Here is a 25000-nt window from a genome sequence, read left to right as displayed (position 1 = left end):
TGTGTGTGTGTGTGTGTGTGTGTAAGCATATGTGTACTACATGTGTGTGCTTGGTGCGTATCTGTGTTTGTGTGTGCTTGCGTGCGTATCTGTGTTTGTGTGTGCTTGCGTGCGTGTCTGTGTTTGTGTGCTTGCATGCGTGTATGTGTGTGCTTGCGTGCGTATCTCTGTTTGTGTGTGCTTGCGTGCGTATCTGTGTTTGTGTGTGCTTGCGTGCGTATCGGTGTTGGTGTGTGCTTGCGTGCATATCTGTGTTTGTGTGTGCTTGCGTGCGTGCGTATCTGTGTTTGTGTGTGCTTGCTTGCGTGCATATCTGTGTTTGTGTGTGCTTGCTTGTATGCGTATCTGTGTTTGTGTGTGCTTGGTGTGTATCTGTGTTTGTGTGCTTGCTTGCGTGTGTATCTGTGTTTGTGTGTGCTTGCTGCGTATCTGTGTTTGTGTGTGTGCTTGGTGTGTATCTGTGTTTGTGTGTGCTCGCGTGTGTATCTGTGTTTGTGTGTGTTTGCTTGCGTGCGTATCTGTGTTTGTGTGTGCTTGGTGTGTATCTGTGTTTGTGTGTGCTTGGTGCGTATCTGTGTTTGTGTGTGCTTGGTGTGTATCTGTGTTTGTGTGTGCTTGCTTGCGTGCGTATCTGTGTTTGTGTGTGCTTGCTTGCGTGCGTATCTGTGTTTGTGTGCTTGGTGTGTATCTGTGTTTGTGTGTGCTTGGTGTGTATCTGTGTTTGTGTGTGCTTGGTGTGTATCTGTGTTTGTGTGTGCTTGGTGTGTATCTGTGTTTGTGTGTGCTTGGTGTGTATCTGTGTTTGTGTGTGCTTGGTGTGTATCTGTGTTTGTGTGTGCTTGGTGTGTATCTGTGTTTGTGTGTGCTTGGTGTGTATCTGTGTTTGTGTGTGCTTGGTGTGTATCTGTGTTTGTGTGTGCTTGGTGTGTATCTGTGTTTGTGTGTGCTTGCTTGCGTGCGTGCGGCTAGAGTGGAATGGGCTCACCTCCAGGGAGGACAGGATGACCTCCATTCCTCCTGAACCCTTTGTGGTCAACTCCTTCCTGGTCTTCTCTGGAGACAGACAGAGAGAGAGAGAGAGAGAGAGAGAGAGAGAGAGAGAGAGAGAGAGAGAGAGAGAGAGAGAGAGAGAGAGAGAGAGAGAGAGAGAGAGAGAGATACAGTAAGTAAATATAGCAATATACAAACTAGTAAAATAATATAGATTGTATTTTTAGAGCACGATTAAGTATCAATTTATGTCTGTAATGAGAGAGAGAGAGAGAGAGAAATACAGTAAATAAATATAGCAATATACAAACTAGTAAAATAATATAGATTGTATTTTTAGAGCACGATTAAGTATCAATTTATGTCTGTAATGAGGGAGAGAGAGAGAGAGAGAGAGAGAGAGAGAGAGAGAGAGAGAGAGAGAGAGAGAGAGAGAGAGAGAGAGAGAGAGAGAGAGAGAGAGAGAGATAATCTATGCGTCCATGCATGCATCAGAAACAGAAAGAGAGAAAACAACTTGGTGTTTACAAACATAGCGCATCATATTCTTGTTGAAGGCAAGAATGTGGGCCTGTGGGTAAGAATATCACTGTTAAGCCATCCTGTGGTGTTACAGTCATGCTCTGTGGCCCTCTCCTCCCCTCTCCTCTGGTCTTCAAAGAGGTGTAGGTTTCATGAGATGTCTTGTGGTGGTAAAATGACCCTAACCAGAGCGTTACCCAAGAACCAGCAGTTGCAAAACCAGCATCATCAGTGTTGAAAGGCTTGCTTTTTTCTGATGGTACTAGTCTTTGAATGCGTTACCAACACATTATATATATATACATTTCCCTTTAACTTGTTTCTGCATAGTCCCACTTGAAAAACACTTTTGATAAAGTTTGTATTCATTACACTTTCAATACATTCGTGTAGACCTATTTGCACATAGCCTACAGCAGTATACAGCGCCACCAATGCAATACATACAATACCAATGCAATACATGATCATACTGCTTAGTGATTGCAATGCCCTCGTATTGCAACTGTAGCAAATATTACAAGAAGCTTGGTTCTTGTCTATAAAAGCTTGGTTCTTGTCTATAAAAGCTTGGCTCTTGTCTATAAAAGCTTGGTTCTTGGCTCTGAGTGCAGACATGCATAATATATTAGGCATCATGGATACCACTTTCAGACATTATTAAGCTTCATGAAGGCCATATAACCCCATTACAACACCATGAATCCATGCTTCATAAAAATGTGTGTCTGTGTGTGTATGTGTGTGTGTGTGTGTGTGTGTGTGTGTGTGTGTGTGTGTGTGTGTGTGTGTGTGTGTGTGTGTGTGTGTGTGTGTGTGTGTGTGTGTGTGTGTGTGTGTGTGTCTGTGTGTGTGATACCAGCAGCAAATCCAGTCTAGAACATGAAACATACGAAACATAAGGAAAAACAATTGAAAGTTCAAGTGGGTGTGACTCCCAGTGAAGCTCTTGTTACTTTGTTCCATCCAGAATATTGAAGAGTTCTGGAATACCCCACTGGCATAAACACCTGGCAACAGATCCGGAAAAAGAGAGAGAGAGAGAGAGAGAGAGAGAGAGAGAGAGAGAGAGAGAGAGAGAGAGAGAGAGAGAGAGAGAGAGAGAGAGAGAGAGAGAGAGAGAGAGGGAGGCCAAGAGAGACTGAGACGTCAACATTGCGGTAGAGATGACACAGGTGAGCACTATAAATAAGTTGATGCATCCATCAAAAAATCAGCAAACCTGGTCAGTCCATCCACACCCCCCCCCCCCCACAGTAGCTCATCCCAGTCTCCCACGACCAGTCCAACAAGCAAACTTGGAAAACTTGGGGCAGCTGAACTACTTGCACTTTTCCTGCTGTGCGTGTAGTGTGTGCATACATAGTGTGTGTGTGTGTGTGTGTGTGTGTGTGTGTGTGTGTGTGTGTGTGTGTGTGTGTGTGTGTGTGTGTGTGTGTGTGTGTGTCTCTCTCTCTCTGTGTCTGTGTGTGTGTGTGTCCCTCAAACAGCTCCAGCCGTCGGCACCCCGTCGTGATGTCTCAGGTCACCCTGGCGACAACATAGTTGAGAGCAGGTGTGAATGCACACACATATACACATACAAGTGCACGCAAACACATAGGCACACGCACACGCACACGCACACGCACACACGCACACACACACACACAGACACACACACACGCACACGCACACGCACACGCACACACGCACACACACACACACAGACACACACACACACGGACGGAAGCTGACATGGGGGGACAAAGGGATATGTTGTCCTGGGACCAGGGAGATAGAGGGCCCAGAATAGGGTCTTCATTACATTATATGTATTGAGTCGGGGGCCCATTTAGTTGATTTTGTCCGAGGCCTGGCCAAAGCTGTTAGCGGTCCTGCGCACACACACACACACACACACACACACACACACACACACACACACACACACACACACACACACACACACACCCAGACACAGACACAGACACGTCCATAGTTACAAAAACACACACAGACACAGAGACACACACAGACACACACAGACACACACACACACAGACACACACACACACACAGACACACACACAGACACACACACACACACACACACACACACACACACACACACACACACACACACACACACACACACACTTGGGGTGCAGGCCAGGCCAGTTGAACATGACACATGCCACCCGCTGATTTAAGTGCTGGTAAATCATGGCATTGAGCAAATCAGGTTTCAGTATCCATACTGGGATGGCTGTCTCTTGGCAACATTCACCTGTGCACCTACAGTATCTACGACGGCACTGTTTACTTTTATACCAATTAAAGTTATTGCACGGATACACACACCTCCAGGAATGGCATCCAAAACACCTCCACTCATATCGCCGTACATCATCGCAGCGGACATCCAAAGGAAAACTCTGCCCTTCAACGCCACGCCATAGAGCTTGAAAGTCCTGCCCCTTAGTTCCGCATTTCACGGGACCTAAGCTGACCATCTAACAACATGGTAGCGAGTAAATATCTTCTGATTTCAGTCATTATATGCGCTGGGCTACAAATATGATGTTTAAGAGGCTAGATATAGATTATTCATGCAGAAGTATCAATATTTTGTTTCCGAGGCTGTCAGCATGAAAAATGTGTCCCTGTTTCTCAAAAGCATCGTTGCTAACTAGTTAGCCACTTAGTAGGTTGCCAATGGGAAAATGCATTGCAACCAAATAAGTTGCTAACTTAGCTAGCAATGATGCTGTCGAGAAATGCACCCCAGGAGGACTGTGAAATAGTTATCACCTCTGCCAAAGAGGTTGTGTTTTTCGGTCGCGTTGGTTTGTTTGTTTGTCTGTCTGTCAGCAGGATACCCAACTCAAAAAGCTATGAACACATTTTAATGAAATTTTGTTGAGTTGTTGACAAAAGGAACAAGTGCTTAAATTTTGATGGTGATCCTGATCACAATCCGGATCCAGAAATTAAAACAAAAAGATTCTTCACCATTGCGGTATAGGGCGAATTTTGATATTCCATCTTATAACTCCACGAAGACAAGGCAGAAAGACTTGAAATGAAAAAAAAATAGGGTGTAACCCCATGGCCTTGGCAGAGGTTTGCACTCTCCGAGTGCTTCTAGCTTTTACTATTTTTTCTTCATTAAATCCCCTTTGTCCCAAGACTGAATCTATTGTGTGTGTCTCACTATTGAGAGAGTACATAAATGGAGACATCAGCACTAATTGCATTTGTCTTTCAGCCTCAGCGTGCATCTTTAAAATGCCTTTGGGTGCTCTGCCAAGGACATGAATGCATGCAATGCAGTACAGTCTATGCAGTTACTGCACTTTGCTTTTATGGGGCATCACTGATCTGCAGTGCTGTTTTATTTGATGACATGAGTCAATCAATATGTCCACAGCTTACGAGATATTGACATATACTGACACGGTTTGCTTTGCTTATGAAAAAAAATTAAGATTCAAGATTCAAGATTAGTTTTATTTTGTCCCGCAGGAAATTTGTCTTGGACAATTACACAGCATCAAGTTATGGACACATTGATTGACTTTATTTAAAAGATGCACTAAAATGCAAAGCCTAGTCCACCCAGGCTGGTTTTGTTGGCTTTGTATAAAATGCTGTAGATGTTCTTTGAGTGTCTTACAGTAAGAAGTCAGGCTGTCAGAAGCACAATGCCTATCCTTCACTGACCTTCGTTATACACAGAAAAAGTTGATGAAAACACAGGTATCTGACCTGCCACCGGAAGCAAAATTTATGTGCATGATTTGTTTGAATGGAAACAACAACAAGCACTTGACCCTTCTCAGTTGGGTGTATGACCCTTCAGCTGTTGCTGCTACTAAGCAGTGTCCCAGTCACACTCACCGACTTCAGCTTTCCAACCTGGCAACGCACTCTACAGCACCACACATGCACTGATACTAGCTGGGTCACTCACCGACTTCAGCTTTCCAACCTGGCAACGCACTCTACAGCACCACACATGCACTGATACTAGCTGGGTCACTGATCGACTTCAGCTTACCAACCTGGCAACAGACTCTTCAGCACTGATACTGGCTGGGTCACCGACTGACCTGGAGATTTTGGAAACGCTTTCTGTTACGGTAAAGTAATTACCATGTACGGTCTGGGTAACAACGGGGTAACAGAGAGAAGTTACATAGTATCTAACGGGTAAAAAGGGGCCAATTACAAAGAAAACACTACTCGATACACATATCTAAAGAATTACTATGAAACTGTTGTGTATTTTCTGAGTAACAAAAGGATAACGGAGAGAAGTTATCTATTAGATACCATCTACCTTCTCTGTTATCCTGTTGTTACCCATACAGTGCATAGTAATTACTGTACCGTAAAAGAAAGCGTTATCAAGTCTTTACGCACTGAAATATACGACAACAACAGTTTCACATTTGACACAAGGCTGATAAAAATTCATTGACTAGTATAAGCAATTCACACAAGGCAATCAGCTTTCAAAAAGCATTGATCCAAAATGTTACTAATGGATAATTTGAACTAAATAACCCTTACAGTGGCTTCATTCTTCATTCACTGGCACTTCATTCACAGATGTAGAGTTCTGAAAAGGTTCTTCTTTGTCTAAGCAAATTAAGGGTCTGCTTAGTGGGTTAGTTATATGTGTATGTGCATTACAGTATGTGGATCTGCAGGTGTGTGTGTGTGTGCATATGTATGTGTGTATGTGTGCGCCCATTTCCTCTGGGGTCTTACCAGGACTTCGTGGAGCCCAGCTGAACTCCTCTGTTCTCCATCTGCGATATTCCATCTTAAAAGTTTAAAGTTTACTTCATACGTCACAGACTCCACTACCACATACATACCATTATATATACACACACTATGCAAGCAAGAGCACGCTTTAGGAGAACGTGAAAACGCCTCGTCGGACCTCTCACTGCGCCGACAAAATTGAAATGAAGTTCCCAACTGTTCCCTATACCAGACCAGACAGACGCGACTGCGCACACACACGCACCATCACAGAGACACACATGCATACATCCAGCCGACAGACCCCTCCCATACACTTCAACAGCACATTCTGCCAATTCCCCCTGCTCTCAGCACCGCATGTGCCAGGGAGTCTAATCATAGACAACTTTGACGAGAGAGAGAGAGAGAGAGAGAGGGAGAGAGAGGGAGAGAGAGGGAGAGAGAGAGAGAGAGATGGAGTGACTGAGAGGGGAGAGAGGAGAGAGCACGAACAACACGGTAGGAACAAAGGCAAGCGAGAAGGGAGGGGAGAAACAAGCCTGTCTCCCCCAAAAAAAAATACTGTCACGTAGAACAGTGTTTCCCAACCAGGGATACGTGTACCACTAGGGGTATGCGAGCACACTGCAGGGGGCACGTGGAAAAACGAAAACATGAATGGAGGACAGTCACATTGGGATATAGAGCATGAGTTAGGGGGTACTCATGGAATGAAAAAAAGGCTTAGGGGGTACGCAAGACAAAAAAGGTTGGGAAACATTGACGTAGAACGTGGACAGAAGACAGGAGGACGAAGGAGGGAGGGAGGGAGAGAGGGAGGGAGGGATAGGAGGGAAGGAGGGAGGGCTGGGATGATGACAGCAAGAGAGAGAAGGACAGAGTTGACAGAGAAGAAGAAGAAGAGAAGAGAAGAGTAGACTGGTTGCCCTTTTGCCTCTCCGGGGCACCCTGGCGAGGGGGATGGATATGATTACAGCGCTGGAGAGACGCTGCGCTGTGCTGTGCCGTGCTGTCCTGAGGCTGAACTCTGCTTCAGTTCCGTGAGTCGATCAGTCAAAAGGCAATCGGCCGCCATTGCAACCTAACACAGGCAAGTGCCCCGCTGCCATACTGCCGCACAACACTCCCAACACACACTCATTAAACTGCCATGATGTGGCGCGCACCTGTTGACTAACACCAATTAGCCAAAACTCATCCAGCCTATGAGAGTTGGCTTCAGTTTGAAGTTTGAAGTTGGCTTCAGATACCTTGGCGTCAGAAAAATGTTACGTCATGTCGACGCTAAACCATTCCTGAATAGAAGCATAACAAAGTAGCCACGCATTCCGCCCGTCATTCACATTTAAGTGTTGGTTTGTGGAAACTGCTACTGTGACCAATTACAAATAAATGGAGCCAATGACAGAGCCATTAGAAATCTCCCACATTATTTTGCACATACTCTGGCACATAAGCTGGCATTGAATTACCTCGCCCCCATTACGGATGACTCTACCTTCTCTGTGTGATGACTGCTTCCCCGGGAAGTTAATTTGTGAGGCATTTGACACTTAAGTCAACAGCGATAATAAATCCACATCCAGTCCCATTAGCAGAGGTGTGAAAAGTAATTTAAGTAGATGGAAAAAAACCCTGCCACACAGATTCCTTCCAGCACAGGTGACTTCAACTGGTCTGCGGATTAGGGCTGCACGATATCAGAAAAAAATTAGATACTTGATAACAGCATGCAATACCTAAATAACGACATTTAAACAATATTTAGAAATATAGCCGAGTGTTTTTCTTATCACTAATTTGTCGGTCTGTGTGGGGGGGCGTGGCTTTGGTCACGGCAGGCTTCTCACGCATTCAGGCATTCAGCAAGTGATTGGACTGCACAGAAATGTTTTACTTGTTTGCAATAAGTCATCTTCACGATACGCATATCGCCACTCTTGATATAGCGATTTTGATACATTTTCGATATATTGTGCAGCACCACTACAGATATGATACATCACTATACCCATCTTATACTCTGAGCTGAGTCTGAGCTGGTTGGATTAAATTAGCGGCAGGTTTTCTAGGTTTTTATTAGTTGTTTTTTTTCAGCAACAACACAGTCTACCTACCTCATTAGGTGAAGTGGAATAACAGTTGTAACAACAACTATGTAATATCATGTACTAATATTGTACATACGGTACACCGTGAATTTAAAATACTTCTACATTTTAGTTATTTTAGTTATTAATTATTTTAACGGTCATTATTAACTTTGAAGGCACATTGGAGCACCAATGAAGATCAACCTTTTGCTTGTGTTGCTGCCTTTGTTGGTTAACCTTCAAATGCAATTCTGTGTATAGCGTTATTACGACTGCAGTGCAGCTAAACCTTTATGTTCATAGAGCTATGCACAATTTACGGTAACAATTTATAATAGGGTTCACAGTTTAATACATGCCTATCTGTCTGTTTAAGTGACGTATTAGTCATGTATTAAGTAAATGAATCATTTGTTAGGCGTAGATTAACACATTTCTTGTTTGTTGCCCATAAGGCCTTTATGAGGCTATTGATATTAGGGCTGTCCTAAACGATTATTTTTCTCCCGATTACTGCATCAACTATTTTTTTTTCCGAATAGTCGATTAGTCAAACTATTAATTTTTCAAGTACTCTAGCACTTTAATCTTCAAGGAAATTGGGAAAAAAAAGAAAGAAACCATTAAAATTAGGTCCCTGAGCTCACAATGAGCTTTAAATCATGATATTAGCTTATTTACTCCGAGATACATCTAATTCATACGTGCTGGGCAATTTTAGGCTTCAATAAAGTATGAAAGCATTAGTAAAGTAAGTAAAAAAAAACATTGAATTAAATGAAACGATTAGTCGACTATGAAAATTGTTGTCGACTAATTTTTATAGTCGATTAGTCATGATTAGTCGATTAATTGTTCCAGCCCTAATTGATATAATCATAATAAAGGCCTAGTAGGCACTTGATTTTGCTTAACACATGTCTTATAAGTCACAGACAGACAATAATTAGGCATGTATTGGTGGCTAATTTATGAGCCCTAATCGTAAGAGTTACCCAACTGACTTTACAGCTCATACCTTCACGTTTGCATGAACTAAGATGTTTCTGAATGTGCATGCGGAGATTCTCAGTCATCCAGATCACGTTGAGTCAAAAGATTTAAGATGTAAGCAACTGGACGTCTATTTGCATCGTGAAGACATTTCACCTTTCATCCAAAAGGTTAAGTTAGATGTCAGAGAGATTACTGATTCCAATTGGATGAAATGGATAACGTCTTCCAGCTCCAAAAAAGGATTCGGGAGTCCTGCAACTTAACTGTAACTCTTTTGAGAGTATTAAAATTCTTTTTACATTTTTTTTTAGATTTGTTAAGAGTGCTAAGAGTGAGTGACAAGATAATTTAAGGCCGATATTCCTTCTGGCTAGTCCATAATAGAACACTGGGGCCCCAGCTAAACCATAACTCATTACAGACCTGTACGAACCGAACAACATGCTTGGCCATGGTCACTCCACAGATTTGCTGTGGTCAGTTATGTGTGCGTGTATGTGTGTATGTGTGCATGTGTGCCTGTATGCGTGTGTGCATGTGTTTGTGTGTGTATGCGTGTGTGTGTATGTATGTGTGTATGCGTGCGTGCGCTTGTACATTTGTGTATGTGTGTGTGTGTGTGTGTGTGTGTGTGTGTGTGAGTGCGCGTGCATATGTGTGTGTGTGGGGGGGGTGTATGTTTCTGTGTGCCTGTGTGTGTGTGTGTCTGTGTGTGTGTGTGTGTGCGTGTCTGTGTGTGTGTGTGTGTGTGTGTGTGTGTGTGTGTGTGTGTGTGTGTGTGTGTGTGCGTGCGTGTCTGTGTGCCTGTGTGCCTGTGTGTGCGTGTGTGTGTGTGCCTGTGTGTGTGTGTGTGTATATGTCTTAGTGCAGACGGAGGAGAATCTGATCGGGTGGAGGTGGAGTGATTGACAGTGGGATGCCAGGGAGGTGTGAAGACGGCAGTGGTAGAGTTCCTGTTAATGCCAACCAGATCTCACTATGGCCACTAGATACCATGGGGGGTAGTTGAGGCATCATTTAGGATCATCTTTGCCCATTCTGGCTGCAAGTAATATACTATACAAACAGTGGTGTGCACAGATATTTTGGGGGCAGGTGCTCGAGGTGGGGGCGGGGGGGCCATGTAACTTCCAGCTGCCCTACTAGGATATAGAGGTTGTACTGTATATAAATGTTGTATAGGGGAATTGTCACATGCTTTTTAAAAACTATATTTTTGGAGGCTTTTTGCCTTTATTTGACAGGACAGTGAAGGTAATGACAGGAAGTAAGTGGGGGGAGAGAGACGGGGAAGGATCAGCAAAGGACCCGGCAAAATGTCAACCTGGACCACAGTAGGCCTACATTGTGGACAAAAAATCGAAACAAGGAACTATCTAAAAGGGCCATTTTTGTCCAGTAGGGAAAAGGGGCAGGTGCTTTTTAGCACCACCACGCCCCTATCTGTGCACGATTATGTATACAAGATTAGTGGCAATTTTAAAAGGAACACAGAGTAGTTCCCCACAGTCTCTGATTTTAATATCAGAGTGATGACCCGCTCCTCCAAACGTAGTTAACGGCAGTAAATAATATTAAAGTAGATATATTTATTACCCATTTATTTGGATTCTATTACTGGTGCAATGCTGCTTAGGCACTTTCCTTCAGCATTCGACATTTGATACAATTTTTTATTGGAAAACATGCAGTAAAGGGAGGACTGTGTTGACAGTGTTTAGACTGTCTTGATGTTACGATGTCGTGATGATTTGTGTGTTTAAGTGTGTGTGGTACTTAGTGAGTATTTTCGTGTGTGTGTGTGTGTGTGTGTGTGTGTGTGTGTGTGTGTGTGTGTGTGTGTGTGTGTGTGTGTGTGTGTGTGTGTGTGTGTGTGTGTGTGTGTGTGTGTGTACTAGTCGTCCAGGGGAGGTGGGATTAGCTGGTAAAAGGAGATGAGTTCAGAGGGGAGATTAGGTATCCAGCACGCCCATCGTGGTATGCTTCTGTGTGTGTGTGTGTGTGTGTGTGTGTGTGTGTGTGTGTGTGTGTGTGTGTGTGTGTGTGTGTGTGTGTGTGTGTGTGTGTGTGTGTGTGTGTGTGTGTGTGTGTGTGTGTGCACACGCTGAGAAGTTGACTTGAAAGAGGAGATTGGGTGTCTAGTGTGCCCATCATGGAATGAGAGTAGAAGACAGACAGCTGCCACGTGGGCTCCTAAGTAGTATATGTACCAGGGCTTGACACTGGCACCAGTCAACCAGCCAAATGCTGGTAAAACTTGGCTGTGGCTGGTAACAATTTCAGTGTCACTAGCCAATTTGGCACTGGTAGCTTATTCTATGGTATGACATTGACATATCAGAATAGCATATATTCTGCACTTTGCCCCTAGTGTATCAAGTGTTTGTATTTAAATTCAAGAAAAAGCTCAGTTACTCAGTTTCTATTTGTTTGTTTTATTTGCATGTAGAAACCCATGCCCTCATCTTCTTGCTTAAAGCACCTCATCTTCTGAGGTTAGAGATGTACAGCATCATGATAAAAAAAAAATGTGGCTAGTAGAATAGCTGGATGGCTAGTGACTCGGGAAAACCACTAGCCACAGTGGCCAGCAAGTGAAAAAGTTGATGTCAAGCCCATGTACGTGCATGTTTGTCTCTGCGTGTATTTTTGTGGGTATGCATGTGTGTATGGTGCATGTGTGTGGTTTGTGCAGTGTTAATGTTTATGAGTGTGTGCATGTGTGCGTGTGTGCGTGTGTGTGTGTGTGCGCGCATGCGCACGCGCCTGCATGTGTGTCCACAGTATAGCACACTAACCTAGAAACCGAAAGGACACCAGTAACACAACACTGACCATCGACACTCACTCACTCACTCCGCTTCTCCACTTCTCCCTTTGCCATCCCTGTGAGAGTGTACGTTTAAGCTGCTCCAGCATGCATGTGTGTGTGCTTGCGCAATTGCGTACGTGTACGTGCACATGTGAGTGTGTGTGAGTGTGCGTTCGCGTGTACGCCTGTGTGTATGTGTGTGTTTGCGTGCGTCTGCGTGTGTGTGTGTGTGTGTGTGTGTGTGTGTGTGTGTGTGTGTGTGTGTGTGTGTGTGTGTGTGTGTGTGTGTGTGTGTGTGTGTGTGCTTGCGTGCATGCGTGTGCGTTGCAATGACAATGAGATGAGATTTGGCAATGAGATTTGGCACGTTTGTGTTTCTTTTCCTTAAAGGGTGACGTTGATGTATTGCTCAGGCTAGTGTTAAGTATCATCATGGCACATCATTGCCATCTCTTGTTGTGTGACATTATAGTGACTCAGACAGCATATTTGCATACATTACATATTTTGGAGACATAAATCATACTACCAAAGAGGGTGGAGTAATAAAGAGGCTTCGAAACCCGCCCACCCAATGCAAAAGTGTGTGCTCAAGTTGGGTCTCCTAAGGGGGCGTTGTCCCCTCCTTCTTCTTGTATTTTTGAGGTGTTTGCAGGAGAAGTGCGCTACCGCCATCTACAGCACTAAGGGGACTCCATTTATTCTCAACCTCAGGACTCCGAAGGTCTCCTTACCGAAGGTCTCCTAAAGGGGCGTTCACCCGACAGAAAGTGGATACCAGAAATGAACTAGAATGACTTATCTCTGTCTAGAGTATCTCTGGTACTACTCTTTAAAGGTACTCTGTGGCAGCCATTTTTGCTGGCATACTTGACAGCGGAGAATGCTGACTGCTGCCATTGTGAGCCTTTGGACAAAAAAAGAGAGTAAAAATATTGGGGTTTGAAAAGCAACAGGCTAAATGCAGTTTTGCTCCATTTATTTGCACAACAACACAATTCGAATGCATTACAAAACCACTGTTGCATTCCTCAATATCACGCTACTCTACTCTACCATCAAGCCTGCAGCCTTAAGGCGGCCTCAACCTACACCACTATTGGCCATATTCTCGACTGAAAACCCTCCTTACGACGACAACCAGTGGAGCGTTACCCCCCACGACCACCATCGCATGCGATTGTCGGGCAAGATTTCTTTCACATGTCCGATGCTCTAAGATAGAATTTTGCTGGTTCAAAGACTCGTCGACCACAAATCATAGATATCAAACAGACACAACTAAAAATAGAACGTCAGGTATTGTCTTGTGGGTACGATCTTATCTAAGATAAGATTAACAATTTGACATTTGCGATTCTCCTTATGTGTGCAGGGCAACCCGACGGTGGAGAATCTTGCACAGAGCAAGTGAACTGGTGATAGGATGGTGAGGTGAGGAGCATGTGGGGGTGTCTGAGTCTGAGTAACTGTACATGTGGGTCAAAGATGTCTTTGTCATTCAGTATTACGGACACCTTCCGCCGACTGTAACTGCAAAAAAACATGATTTTTTAATTGTTTCAAGTGAATGGATGACAGCCGAGGCTTTCATGAATTCCCTGTAACAATAAATAAATAAAAAGAGTCATGTTTTTTTAAAGTTACAGTCAGCAGAAGGCATCCGTTACACTGAATGACAATGCCATTTTGCACGTCTTTGACCCATGTACACCAAAAACGACCAAAGCAGCGGTCATCATTGTCATTATTTCTCTCACTATTTATCCTGCGTCTGGATGAGGTGGAGGATCTTGCAGCGGGTAGAGTATGTGTGTGGTACAGTATATGTGGGGTACCTTATGGTCTTACCCTGTGTCTGGATGAGGTGTGTGTGGTACAGTATGTGTGAGGTGCCCTATGGCCTTACCCTGCGTCTGGATGAGGTGGAGGATCTTGCTGGGAATAGAGTATGTGTCTGTATGGTACAGTACATGTGGGGTACCTTATGGTCTTACCCTGTGTCTGGATATGGTGTGTGTGGCATAGTATGTGCGGGCCATGTACCCTATGGTCTTCAACGACGAACGAAGCCAATTGGAACCAATTTGGATTGGAACCAATTTTGGTCCACTAGGGGAAATTCTTTCTCTGCATTTATCCCATTTGTACTAGTGAATCACATTGAAGTACACACACTAGTCCGTAGCAGTGGGCTGCCTGCTGAGCGGCGCCCGGGGAGCAGTGTGGGGGTTAGGTGCCTTGCTCAAGGGCACTTCAGCCGTGGTCCGGTCGGGCATTGAACCGGGAACCCTTGGGTTGCCAACCCAGTGCTCTAACCACTGAGCCCTGCAACTGCCCCTGCAACCGTCCCTGCGTCTGGATGAGGTGGAGGATCTTGCTGGGAATAGAGTAGAGTATGTGTGTGGCTACTGGTAATGTATGTGCTACTGGTAATGTATGTGCGGGGTGGTCTTACCCTGCGTCTGGATGAGGTGCAGGATCTTGCTGGTGACCTGCCGGCTGACCTCCGCATCAGACATCATGGCCTCCCCATTCATCCTCTCCAGCTGACCCAGTAACATCAGCACCCGAGAGCTACTGGGAACACTGGGGAGAGAGAGAGAGAGAGAGAGAGAGAGAGAGAGAGAGAGAGAGAGAGAGAGAGAGAGAGAGAGAGAGAGAGAGAGAGAGAGAGAGAGAGAAAGAAAGAAAGAAAGAAAGAAAGAAAGAAAGAAAGAAAGAAAGAAAGAAAGAAAGAAAGAAAGAAAGAAAGAAAGAAAGAGACAAATAGAAACCAATTTCAATCTCATTATTTCAAAATACAGTATAAAAACACAAAAAACAACACAGTTGGGGTGTGACGAGATCTCGCAAGATTGTTCGTAGCATTCAAAATCTGTCTCGGAAGATTTTCAATTTTTTTCCATTTTAATTTTGAATCAATCATAATGAGTTTTGAATCGTGACAGTAGGTCATTTACTCCAAGACACAACCTCCTATACATATGAGCCGGTCAATTTTAGGACTCAATGAAGTAATTACATTACAATCCCATGCTCCAGTAAACGTGTGCAGGGCAGGTCATATCTGGCCAATTACCGGTACACACTGACTTATTGCTGCCAATACAGAAAGGAAAATCAATTTCCAGAAGAATGCATTACAGCACACAGCTGTATTACCCTGTGCCATTTAGTTAGTCTTAGCATACAATCCTATTTATTGTCCCAAAGAGAACTGTTCAGAAAAAAATACACATAAAGCTCCCATGGTCAGATTATCCATAAGGGCTAGTGGCAGAGCGCCCAGGGGCACCAAGCATTTTTGACCAGTTAGCGGGCACCACAAGACATGCATTTTACAAATATTGTTCATTCCAATTGTACACTTTATGAGAGTATCATCAGTGTGTTAACATTTTATTGACTGCAAATTACAAATTGCAAGTATATGAAAGTTGTTTTTTGTTGTTTTTATTTTTTGGATGGAAGATCGTGATAAAAAATCGAAATCGTGAATTCATGTTAAAAAATCGTGATACAACATTTTTGCCATATCGCCCACCCCTACGGTGAGGTATAGTGCCCAGGGACATCCATTTGTCTTAACACAGTCTTGAATGTGCCAAAGACTAGACACAAATGGCAGTCAGCATTAGTAACAGTAACAGTAAATAGTACATTACCAATGAACAAAAGTGACATTTCATTTTACGGTTTATTTTAGTCGTGTATCTACATGCAATATTATGTAATTATACTGTACCGAAAATGTACAGAGCAAGTTCATGATGTTACATGCCGCCACATACCTTGTTACCCTGAACCTAATGAATGTAAGCTTAAAGGGGTATGCCACTATTTTGGGGCTTAATACAGTTAAAATCGTTGGCCAGGGTTTATAAAGTGGTAGTGTCTTATGCTACAATGCTACACGGATCCATTGACTTTCACTAGCTTAGCGACATATTCCCTATTTTAACTTGTCTTAAAGCAAGACAACGCTTAACATGAAAAATAAGACACTTAACCACCTTTATAAACCCCAGCCAACGATTTTAACTGTATTAAGCCCCAAAATAGTGGCATACCCCTTTAACAGGACAGGGGCTTTACTACAGTACTGATAAGTGTAACCTGAGCAAATTCTCGGAGTCACTGATGGAGCCGGCCAATTAAAAGGGATCTGACACACCTTGTCTGGCACGGTCATAAAATCCTAGACAGGAGGTGCAACTTCGATGTCTCCCAGCAGAGGGCAGCAGTGATCAATGGCATCATCATGCTACCTCATCACTGCTGACCGATGCGACCCGCATAGGACCATTGGGGACAGGGTGTGCGTGGGTGCGGAGGTGCGTGCGTGCGTGCGTGCGTGCGTGCGTGCGTGCGGTATTAGTCAGCCAGCTATATGTGATGACAACATAGTTTTGCACAGTCAATGATGATATCATTTTCACAGCATCTTGCACCTAACAATATGTAATTGAAGCTAATCATTATTTAGATTGAAATCATCAACCTAGAAAACCTGGAAAATATGACTCAACCAGCTTTGTGTGTGTGTGTGTGTCTGTGTGCATGTGCCGAGTGTGTGTGTGTGTGTGTGTGTGTGGGGGGGGGGGGGGGGGGGGGGGGGGGGGGGGGGGGGGGGGGGGGGGGGGCAAAGGGAGGAGGAAAAAAAAAAAAATATATATATATATATATATATATATATATATAAATATAGAGAGAGAGAGAGAGAGAGAGAGAGAGAGAGAGAGAGAGAGAGAGAGAGAGAGAGAGAGAGAGAGAGAGAGAGAAAGGCAGAGAGAACAGAGCAACAGAGAGAGAGAGAGAGAGAGAGCAAAAGAGAGCAAAAGAGAGGGGGAATTTGTGTGTACCGTGAGAATCAGCGGCCGACAGAGCCTGAACAGACACACAGGGCCAGAATCTGCTTCTAAATATGGACCTGCAGTTTGACAAGCGACTGAAGCAGTGCTGGAAATAATTCTTGTTCCCGGTGAACAGAACAGAACCGAACAGAACACAAACATACAGGAGCACAATACTGCATGTGCGTGCAACGAAGCGTGCATATTAATACACATAATATACACATGCAATACATAACCACATTCAAATACACACACACACACACACAAACACACACACACACTCAGAAGCATAATAGTGCATGTGCATGCAACGAAGCGTGCATATTAATACACATTAATATGTACATATACACATGCAATACGTAACCACATGCAAACACACACGCACAAACACATGCAGGAGCACAACGCGCAAATGCGTGCAAACACACAAATTAATAAACACGCTTATTGTATCATGCACTGCGTAACCATAGATACACACAACACAACCGCAAAACATACAGACTCAAGTGTGTGCACACATCAAGACAAGTCCATGAATACACACATACTCAAGTGTGTACGCACACACACAAGCACACACAGCTGCTTTCCTGAATGAGGTAACCCCAAAGCCAGACATCACCAGCTGAGCCAGACAGAACATTTTGCTATTGCCACCCACATCTTGACTATAGTACACAACACAGCACTAGCTTCTCATTCCTTGACATCCACAACATCCATACACAACACAACACTACCTTGTCATCCACCACTTCCATACACAACACAACACTACCTTGTCAACCCTTGGCATCCACAACATCTCTACACAAAACAACACTAGCTTGTCATCCACATACATGTACACAAAACAGCACTAAGCTAGCTTGTCATCCTTTTGCATCAAACACATAAAAGCTTCTCATCTTTTGCCAGCCACATCCACAACACAACACAACACAGCACAGCACTAGCTTGTCATTGTAGCGAAGGGGAGTAGAGTTGCCCAGCTGGGACTCGAACCCAGACCTTCTGGGGTTGTAAACTGGGGCTCTGACTCAGAGCCAGGCTCGTTGGCGTGACAGTCAGAACACACCCACAACCCTAGTGATGGTCACTCCATCACAGTCATCCTCTGATATCCACCACATACATACACAACACAGCACTAAGCTAGCTTGTCATCCTTTTGCATCAAACACATAAAAGCTTCTCATCCTTTGCCAGCCAAATACACACACACACCACAAAGCACAAGCTCCTCAGTGGTGTACTAAGAAACAGGTTCAGGACTAAACCAGGTTAAGTTAATACAAGTCCTCATTTAGGACGCCAGGCTCTTATTAGATTATTTACTTCTTAAAGGGACAATGTGTGAGATTTTTAGTTGTTTATTTCCAGAATTCATGCAGCCCATTCACTAATGTTACCTTTTTCATGAATACTTACCACCACCATCAAATTCTAAGTATTCATTATGACTGGAAAAATTGCACTTTTCATACATGAAAAGGGGGATCTTCTCCATGATCCGCCATTTTGAATTTCCAAAAGTAGCCATTTTTAGCTGCAAAAATGACTCTACTTGGACCATACTAGAAAATATGTGTTTATTACTTAGTAAACTTTCATGTAAATATCAAATTTGGCGATAGCCAACCCAGTTTCAATGAGCAGCATAGTTGTAGTACCTTTTTGACCATTTCCTGCACAGTGTCCCTTTAACTACCTGGTTTGCTTTACTCCTGAACCAGATTCTTAGTATATAGACCGACCACTCGTCTTTTTGGTATCCACATCCATGTAGCAACACAAAACATAAGCTTACCATCCTTAGCCACCCACCCACATCCAATACTTCTCATTCAGCATTTCCCAGAGCACTTTACAGAAGGCGGTCACCTTGACCTAGCAAATACAGCACATTAGAACGTGACTTATTTTGAAAGTGGAAGTGAAAGCCCACCTGGGAAAGTCCAACTCCCATTGTCAGTGTGACACAGCACTCCACAGCACACAATGCAATTGCATTTATGCCTCAACCATCCAAGGGAGCAGTCAGGCGGGACCACGGGTCACGGTACCATGCTCAGGGTACATCTGAGTCATGGAGGAAGATGGGGTTAGTTACTCCCCCCACCACTGGTTAATTACTCCCCCTACCAACCTGGCAGGACAGGAGTCGAACCGGCAACCTTTGTGATACAAGTCTGACCCCCTCACCACTTACCCATGACTGCCCTGAGGGTTTCATATTATATTTCACATGAAACTGCAAAACATAGCCTTTCAAATGATGATAGTCACATCATGTCTCTGATACCTGCCGGCTAACCCCCACCCATCTTGACTAACGAATATATTCTATACAAGTATTAGTTAATGCACCTCGCTCTCCCGTGTTGGTGGGTAAACCGTAGAATGAAGAGATGGATCGCACTCTGTTCTTCGTTTCTTTGAAACTTTGAACTTTTTTTTTACATAGCAGCAGAAAAGCAGAGAAACGCTTTGGTTGTTGCCTTTGTCAGTTTTCTACTGCTATGTAAAAGATAAAAAAGCATTACAAAGAAAATAAGAACAGAGTGTGTGTGCGATCAACCTCTTCATTCTAACAAATCCTCTGTGCCATCCACATCCACATCTTTGTCACCATCATTATTACACACAGCACAAGCCTCTCTCAAGCTTCTTCTGTCACATCCATACACAACACAACACAACACAACACAACACAACACAACACATCACATCACAAGCTCCTCGTCCTTTGCCCAGTCTCAGGGCATGACTCAGTCAGCGGGCTGCCCTCTCATGTCAAATCCTTTAAGTTAGTGCCATAAGCTGCAAACCACAACACCTACCCAACTGCACTCAGACGCACGCACGCATGCACACACACACTGACAAGCATGAATGCAAACACAATCACAGGTTTTACGAGAAGGATTTCTTGCCAAACCGCAAGCATGCAAACATGGAAATGTGTTGATGCTCTCTGTGTGTGTGTGTGTGTGTGTGTGTGTGTGTGTGTGTGTGTGTGTGTGTGTGTGTGTGTGTGTGTGTGTGTGTGTGTGTGTGTGTGTGTGTGTGTGTGTGTGTGTGTGTGTGTGTTTAATCCATACTCACCCTTTCTCCAGAGCCATTTTGGGTTTGTTCATATCTCCTCTCCTGCTCGCCTGTCATAAACCTAGAGCACCAGCAGAACACCGGTCACATCAGATCAGGACAGGACAGAGATGCACTTCACTCCTACTGTACTGTGCTGTGTGACGATGCCCGTCTCTTTATTAAAAACTGCAACTAGCCTAAATAGCCTGGCTGTCGCCACACCTCATTTTAAAAGTCTGATAAATGTGGATGGCAAAAGCACTTTTCATGAAACAGAGATGAGATTCTACACCTGGGTGTGAATTCAATCCCCCGGTGTTAACTTCCTAAGCCATTGTGTTGCCTTCACTCCCCCCTCCCCATCAGTGTAGTGACTGACTGACACACACTGAGCTTGATCACTACCGGGTGGGGTCGCTTGTACAATAAACTAAAACCACCATGCCAGGATGGCTCTAAATTACAGACATTGCTTTTATGTTAGTAGTCACTGTGAGATGCTATCTGACTGACAAGGCCATCACGCATAGATAGGGGCGGATTGCAGAGGAGGCCACACGCACAGCGATATGGGGATTTGGCTGCAAGGCCGAGCGTGTACAGTGCAAGGCAAGAAGACACTAAAGATTCATCTGATCACTACCCGGCCACACATGAGCGATCAGCTGTATCGGGTTGTCAGTTACCCACTAATTACGTATCCTTAACTGCCCCCTGCGACCGCAACGTACACCGTTTCCGATCTAGAAACACCGCTTATCAGACATACAACAGACAGACAGGCCTCAACCCCCAGCTGTCATCGCCAGCTGTCACAACATTGACGTCCCATGCATTACAATGGGAAGAATAAGGCTCTCCGCGTGATTGTGATACTGGTTCAATAAATGACAAAGTGATGATCTAAACATATTGTAATGACGATTAAATAAAATAACGGTTTTCAAAGTGACCATGATCCTAGAATTACAATTGGACAACCAACAAATGCCATGGCAGTGAATTGCTTCACATGCTTTAAAATGATGCTAGCGTTGACATGGCAATGTTTCAAATGATGAGCCAAGATAAAGCGACAGCCTGAAACGCGAAACACTGACCAGAGTAATGTTACTGTACACACAAAGCACGGTTAATAAGCCTCGGTCCACAGGCTTAGTGGCGCTTACCGTTAGCTTTTAAACCTTTTTTATGGCTGCGCTAGCTGCTTGATTATTTAACGCCCTGCTTATCTACGCCTGTTGAGGGATGCAGGGTGCAACTCCCAAAACAGGCATTAGCTACCCTAACCTCATCATGCCCTTACTTGTCATGGTTTGCAGCTGGCACATGAGAAAAGCATTAAATCTTAATGACACAACTACAACTGCCAGCCGCGGTCTAACGTGACAGACGGACGCGAATAGCTCGGGTTGACTGGGGCAACCAGCAACCAATGCACCTGCTAAGACCCTGAGTAAACTAACGTTGGCTAGCCTATTCAACTAGCTAGGATGCTAGCTCATAAGATTGCCATCTAATTTTATACATCAATTGTGCAATGAACCATTGAAAATATTTTTCCTGATCAAAGACTGAGTAAAATGAATGGTCTCACAAACCTACGATGCTGTGTAACGTTGTCCCATTTGGGCGTGTCAGTCCCACATTTCTCTTCGTCCTGGACGCAACGCCCGATTCTTATTTACACTCAGCCAAGTGACTGGACTGTGGAGGTGAGAGAGACAAACCAGAGCCCGTTTTTCAGCGAGACAATTGACAGCGACGGGAAATGTAGTGCATGAAAAAGAAGACGCAAAGCTATGACCACCAAACTGCGGGGTTGTGGGAAACTGTATGTTGTCAACCCTGTATCCAACGAGAAATTCTATTGTTTACAGTCGGCAAAAACACCAAGTCCCAGAATGCATTTCGAAAAATGACGAATTTGTTCAGTCGCCGATGCTACATGTCTCTTCGTCAATGCAGTAGCAAAGTAGCGAAGGTTTTGTGGAGATATTTGTCGTTTTAAGGTATTGTGCTCTCAACATTTTATTAGGCATATCGTGTAGTCAGGCAAGGTTTGTAATTAGTGCTGTGATCATGACGATTCACCCTTTGCATGCCCCACAGATTGCCATTACAGTCGCACCATGTTTCTGCTACATGCTAATGTCAGCTGTCGCTTGCTAGTTGTATTGGTTCTGCAATAGGTACAAACTGCTTTTCCGCAAGATATTGGGAATAACTCTCCAATTGATTGAAGATGGATGTGTTGTCCCTGTTTCGTTTAACACGTGCCGTGTTGCTTTGAACAATTGCAAGCTTTGCTGAGGGATTCACACTGAGAATGCATTTTGACGTTTCTGATAGCAGTTGTCCAGTGTCTTTATTTAGGCCAGTAGATAGTAGTTCTAAGCAGCTTTGTAGATGAAAACAAACGAGATATTTTGTCTGTTAAATAGATACATCCATGCACCAGCGTAGACTTTCCATGACAGCCAAACCATTGAAGGCAGAGAGAGGCTCATTTGGTGTGGAATATAACCTAAACAATAACATAGTTTATTATGCTTTGTCTTTTTAATGTGACATGGACCCCCCCTGGGTCTGAAATAAAGAATGAATTGAATTGAATATTAACACATACACCAACCCCATCACATACACAAAGAACATGAATGTGATTGAAATGAATGTGATTGAAACGAAGCCCAGGCTAGCAGTAAACCTGCTTTTTCTTTAGATGAGTTAACATCTTAATAGGCTGGTTCAGAACAAATCTGACTTTAACCTCTGCAAGTCTGCATATCCCCACTTATACTCAACAAAAATCATATAGGTTGAGCGAGTCCTACCAAACCTGTCAGCCTGGCATAGCTACTAGCACTTTGACGTTTGCAAGGGATAGCATAGCTGAGGTGGTGACCCTGCCCTGGCTGCATCTCTCTCTAAGGTCACGTCTGGGCCTGGTCATCTGTTGCCTCTGGGTCAGGGGTCAGTTGACACAACTTCATATGAGGAAACCCAACCTAGGCAGTCAGTGGGGGGGGCATAAGCTCTCCGATTGTAGTCTGTCTGTGTCACATTGCATACATAATATTACCAAAATTATTCACTAACCCATCCAAATGATTCAAATCAGGTGTCCTAATCACTTGGCCTGGTCACACACTGTATAAAATCAAGCACCTAGGCATGCAGTTATTTTTACATCATACATTTACATCCTACATTGTTTTTAACACTTGTGAGAGAATGGGCCGTTCTCAGAGCTCAGTGTGATCACCTGTGCAACAGATCCAGTCATGAAATGTCCTTGCTCCTGAATCAAGTCAACTGTCCGCTTTATTATCAGAAAATGGAAGACTTTGGTTGAGATGCATTGTGCAACAGCAACTCAGACGTGGTAGACTGTAAACTGATGGAGAGGGCTCAGCGGATGCTGAGGTGCATAGTGCGGAGAGGTCGGCGACAGTCAATTGCTACAGAGCGTTGTGTGACCTTCAGATTAGCCAGAGAGCTTCATGGAATGGTTTCCATGGCCAGGCAGCTGCATCCAAGTCATAGATCATCAAGTGCAGTGCTTAGCATCGGATGCAGTGGTGAATGTAAAGCATGCCGCCACTGGACTCTAGAGAGGCGGAGATGTGTTCTCTGGAGTGATGAATTCAGTCTTTTCTTGGTTGGAAGGTAGCTAGGAGAACAGCACATTTCGGACTGCATTGAGCTGGGAGTGAACTTTGATGGAGGAGGACTTATTTGTGGGTCTTTTTTTCAAGGTTTGGGCTTGGCCCCTCAGTTCCAGTGAAAGGAACTTTGAATTCATGCTATGAAATTAGCATGAACGAGGCTATGGTTACAGTAAGACTAGGCTGGTGACCCTTATGTTGTGTTTGTTTGTTTGTTTGTTTGTACAGGTGTCCTCATATTTACAGTAAGACTAGGTCGGGGACCCTTATTAAGCAGTGTTTATTTGTTTGTTTGTTTTGCACAGGTGTCCCCATTGTGATGAAGTCATCGGTGGAGGAGGACGATGCCGGCTGGAGCCTGGGAGTGCCAGAGAAGATGAGGAGCAACGCCAACTGGGTGGACATCACCCAGGACTTCAAAGCTTCCTGCAGAGGTGTGTGTGTGTGTGTGCGTGCGTGTGCGTGTGCACGCGCATGTGTGTGTGTGTGTGTGTGTGTGTGCGTGCGTGCGTGTGCACGCGCATGTGTGTGTGTGTGTGTGTGTGCGTGCGTGTGCGTGTGCACGCGCATGTGTGTGTGTGTGTGTGTGCGCACGCGCTTGTGTTTGCGCGTGTTTCTGCCCGTGTGCACGTGCTTGTGCCCGTATCCGCACGTGTGTGTGCGCGTGTTGTGTGGGAGAGAGAGAGCGCTTGTGATGGACAGAGAGTGATAGATGTTTCTGAAGAATAGGCATGTATGTTTCACACTGAAAGGTCCGTCACATGCCTGATACGTTTTTCTTTTTTTGTCCTAGAGCTGAATCTTGGAGAACTGCTCCATGACAAATTGTGAGTAAAGCACTAAAAAACCTATTCTTACCCATTCTTTTACAATCACTATTATTACTACTATATAGTATTATTAAAACACCAATCACATATAGAAGACCATTTTGTAACGCCGAATGGTTCATTGAAGCCACCTGACTTGACTGTTGTGTGTGTGTGTGTGTGTGTGTGTGTGTGTGTGTGTGTGTGTGTGTGTCTGTGTCTGTGTCTGTGTGTGTGTGGGTGTGTGTGTGTGTTTTCCCACTGTGCAGATTTGGTCTCTTTGAGGCCATGTCAGCCATTGAGATGATGGACCCCAAGATGGATGCTGGGATGATCGGGAACCAAGTGAACCGTAAAGTGTTAAACTTCGAGCAGGCTGTGAAGGTACATT

General features: G+C 44.3%; 2 protein-coding genes across 6 annotated transcripts in view; one reads left to right on the top strand and one right to left on the bottom strand.

Annotated features, from left to right (window-relative positions):
- agtpbp1 (ATP/GTP binding carboxypeptidase 1) overlaps positions 1-21872 on the bottom strand; it is a 96658-nt gene extending 74786 nt beyond the window's left edge. For 2 of the 3 annotated variants that reach the window (XM_063194883.1, XM_063194884.1), the window contains exons 1-3: positions 20148-21872; positions 14633-14763; positions 986-1053 (exon numbers count right to left, since the gene is read on the bottom strand). In XM_063194883.1, coding sequence (XP_063050953.1) covers positions 986-1053; positions 14633-14763; positions 20148-20179 — 231 coding nt within the window. In that variant the 5' untranslated portion in view covers positions 20180-21872. Of the gene's footprint in view, positions 1-985; positions 1054-6270; positions 6654-14632; positions 14764-20147 lie in introns of those variants that run through there. The other variant, XM_063194885.1, reaches the window with a different exon arrangement.
- Positions 13050-25000, top strand: part of naa35 (N-alpha-acetyltransferase 35, NatC auxiliary subunit) — a 38506-nt gene continuing 26555 nt past the window's right edge. For 2 of the 3 annotated variants that reach the window (XM_063194889.1, XM_063194887.1), the window contains exons 1-4: positions 22041-22141; positions 24106-24234; positions 24594-24627; positions 24879-24993. In XM_063194889.1, the coding sequence (XP_063050959.1) occupies positions 24120-24234; positions 24594-24627; positions 24879-24993 (264 nt within the window). In that variant the 5' untranslated portion in view covers positions 22041-22141; positions 24106-24119. Of the gene's footprint in view, positions 13609-22040; positions 22142-24105; positions 24235-24593; positions 24628-24878; positions 24994-25000 lie in introns of those variants that run through there. The other variant, XM_063194888.1, reaches the window with a different exon arrangement.

This window comes from Engraulis encrasicolus, chromosome 3, assembly GCF_034702125.1.
Source record: "Engraulis encrasicolus isolate BLACKSEA-1 chromosome 3, IST_EnEncr_1.0, whole genome shotgun sequence".
Classification (NCBI taxonomy): Eukaryota; Metazoa; Chordata; class Actinopteri; order Clupeiformes; family Engraulidae; genus Engraulis; species Engraulis encrasicolus.
Note: the sequence above shows the minus strand (reverse complement) of the source record. Positions and strands in the feature narration are given on the sequence as shown.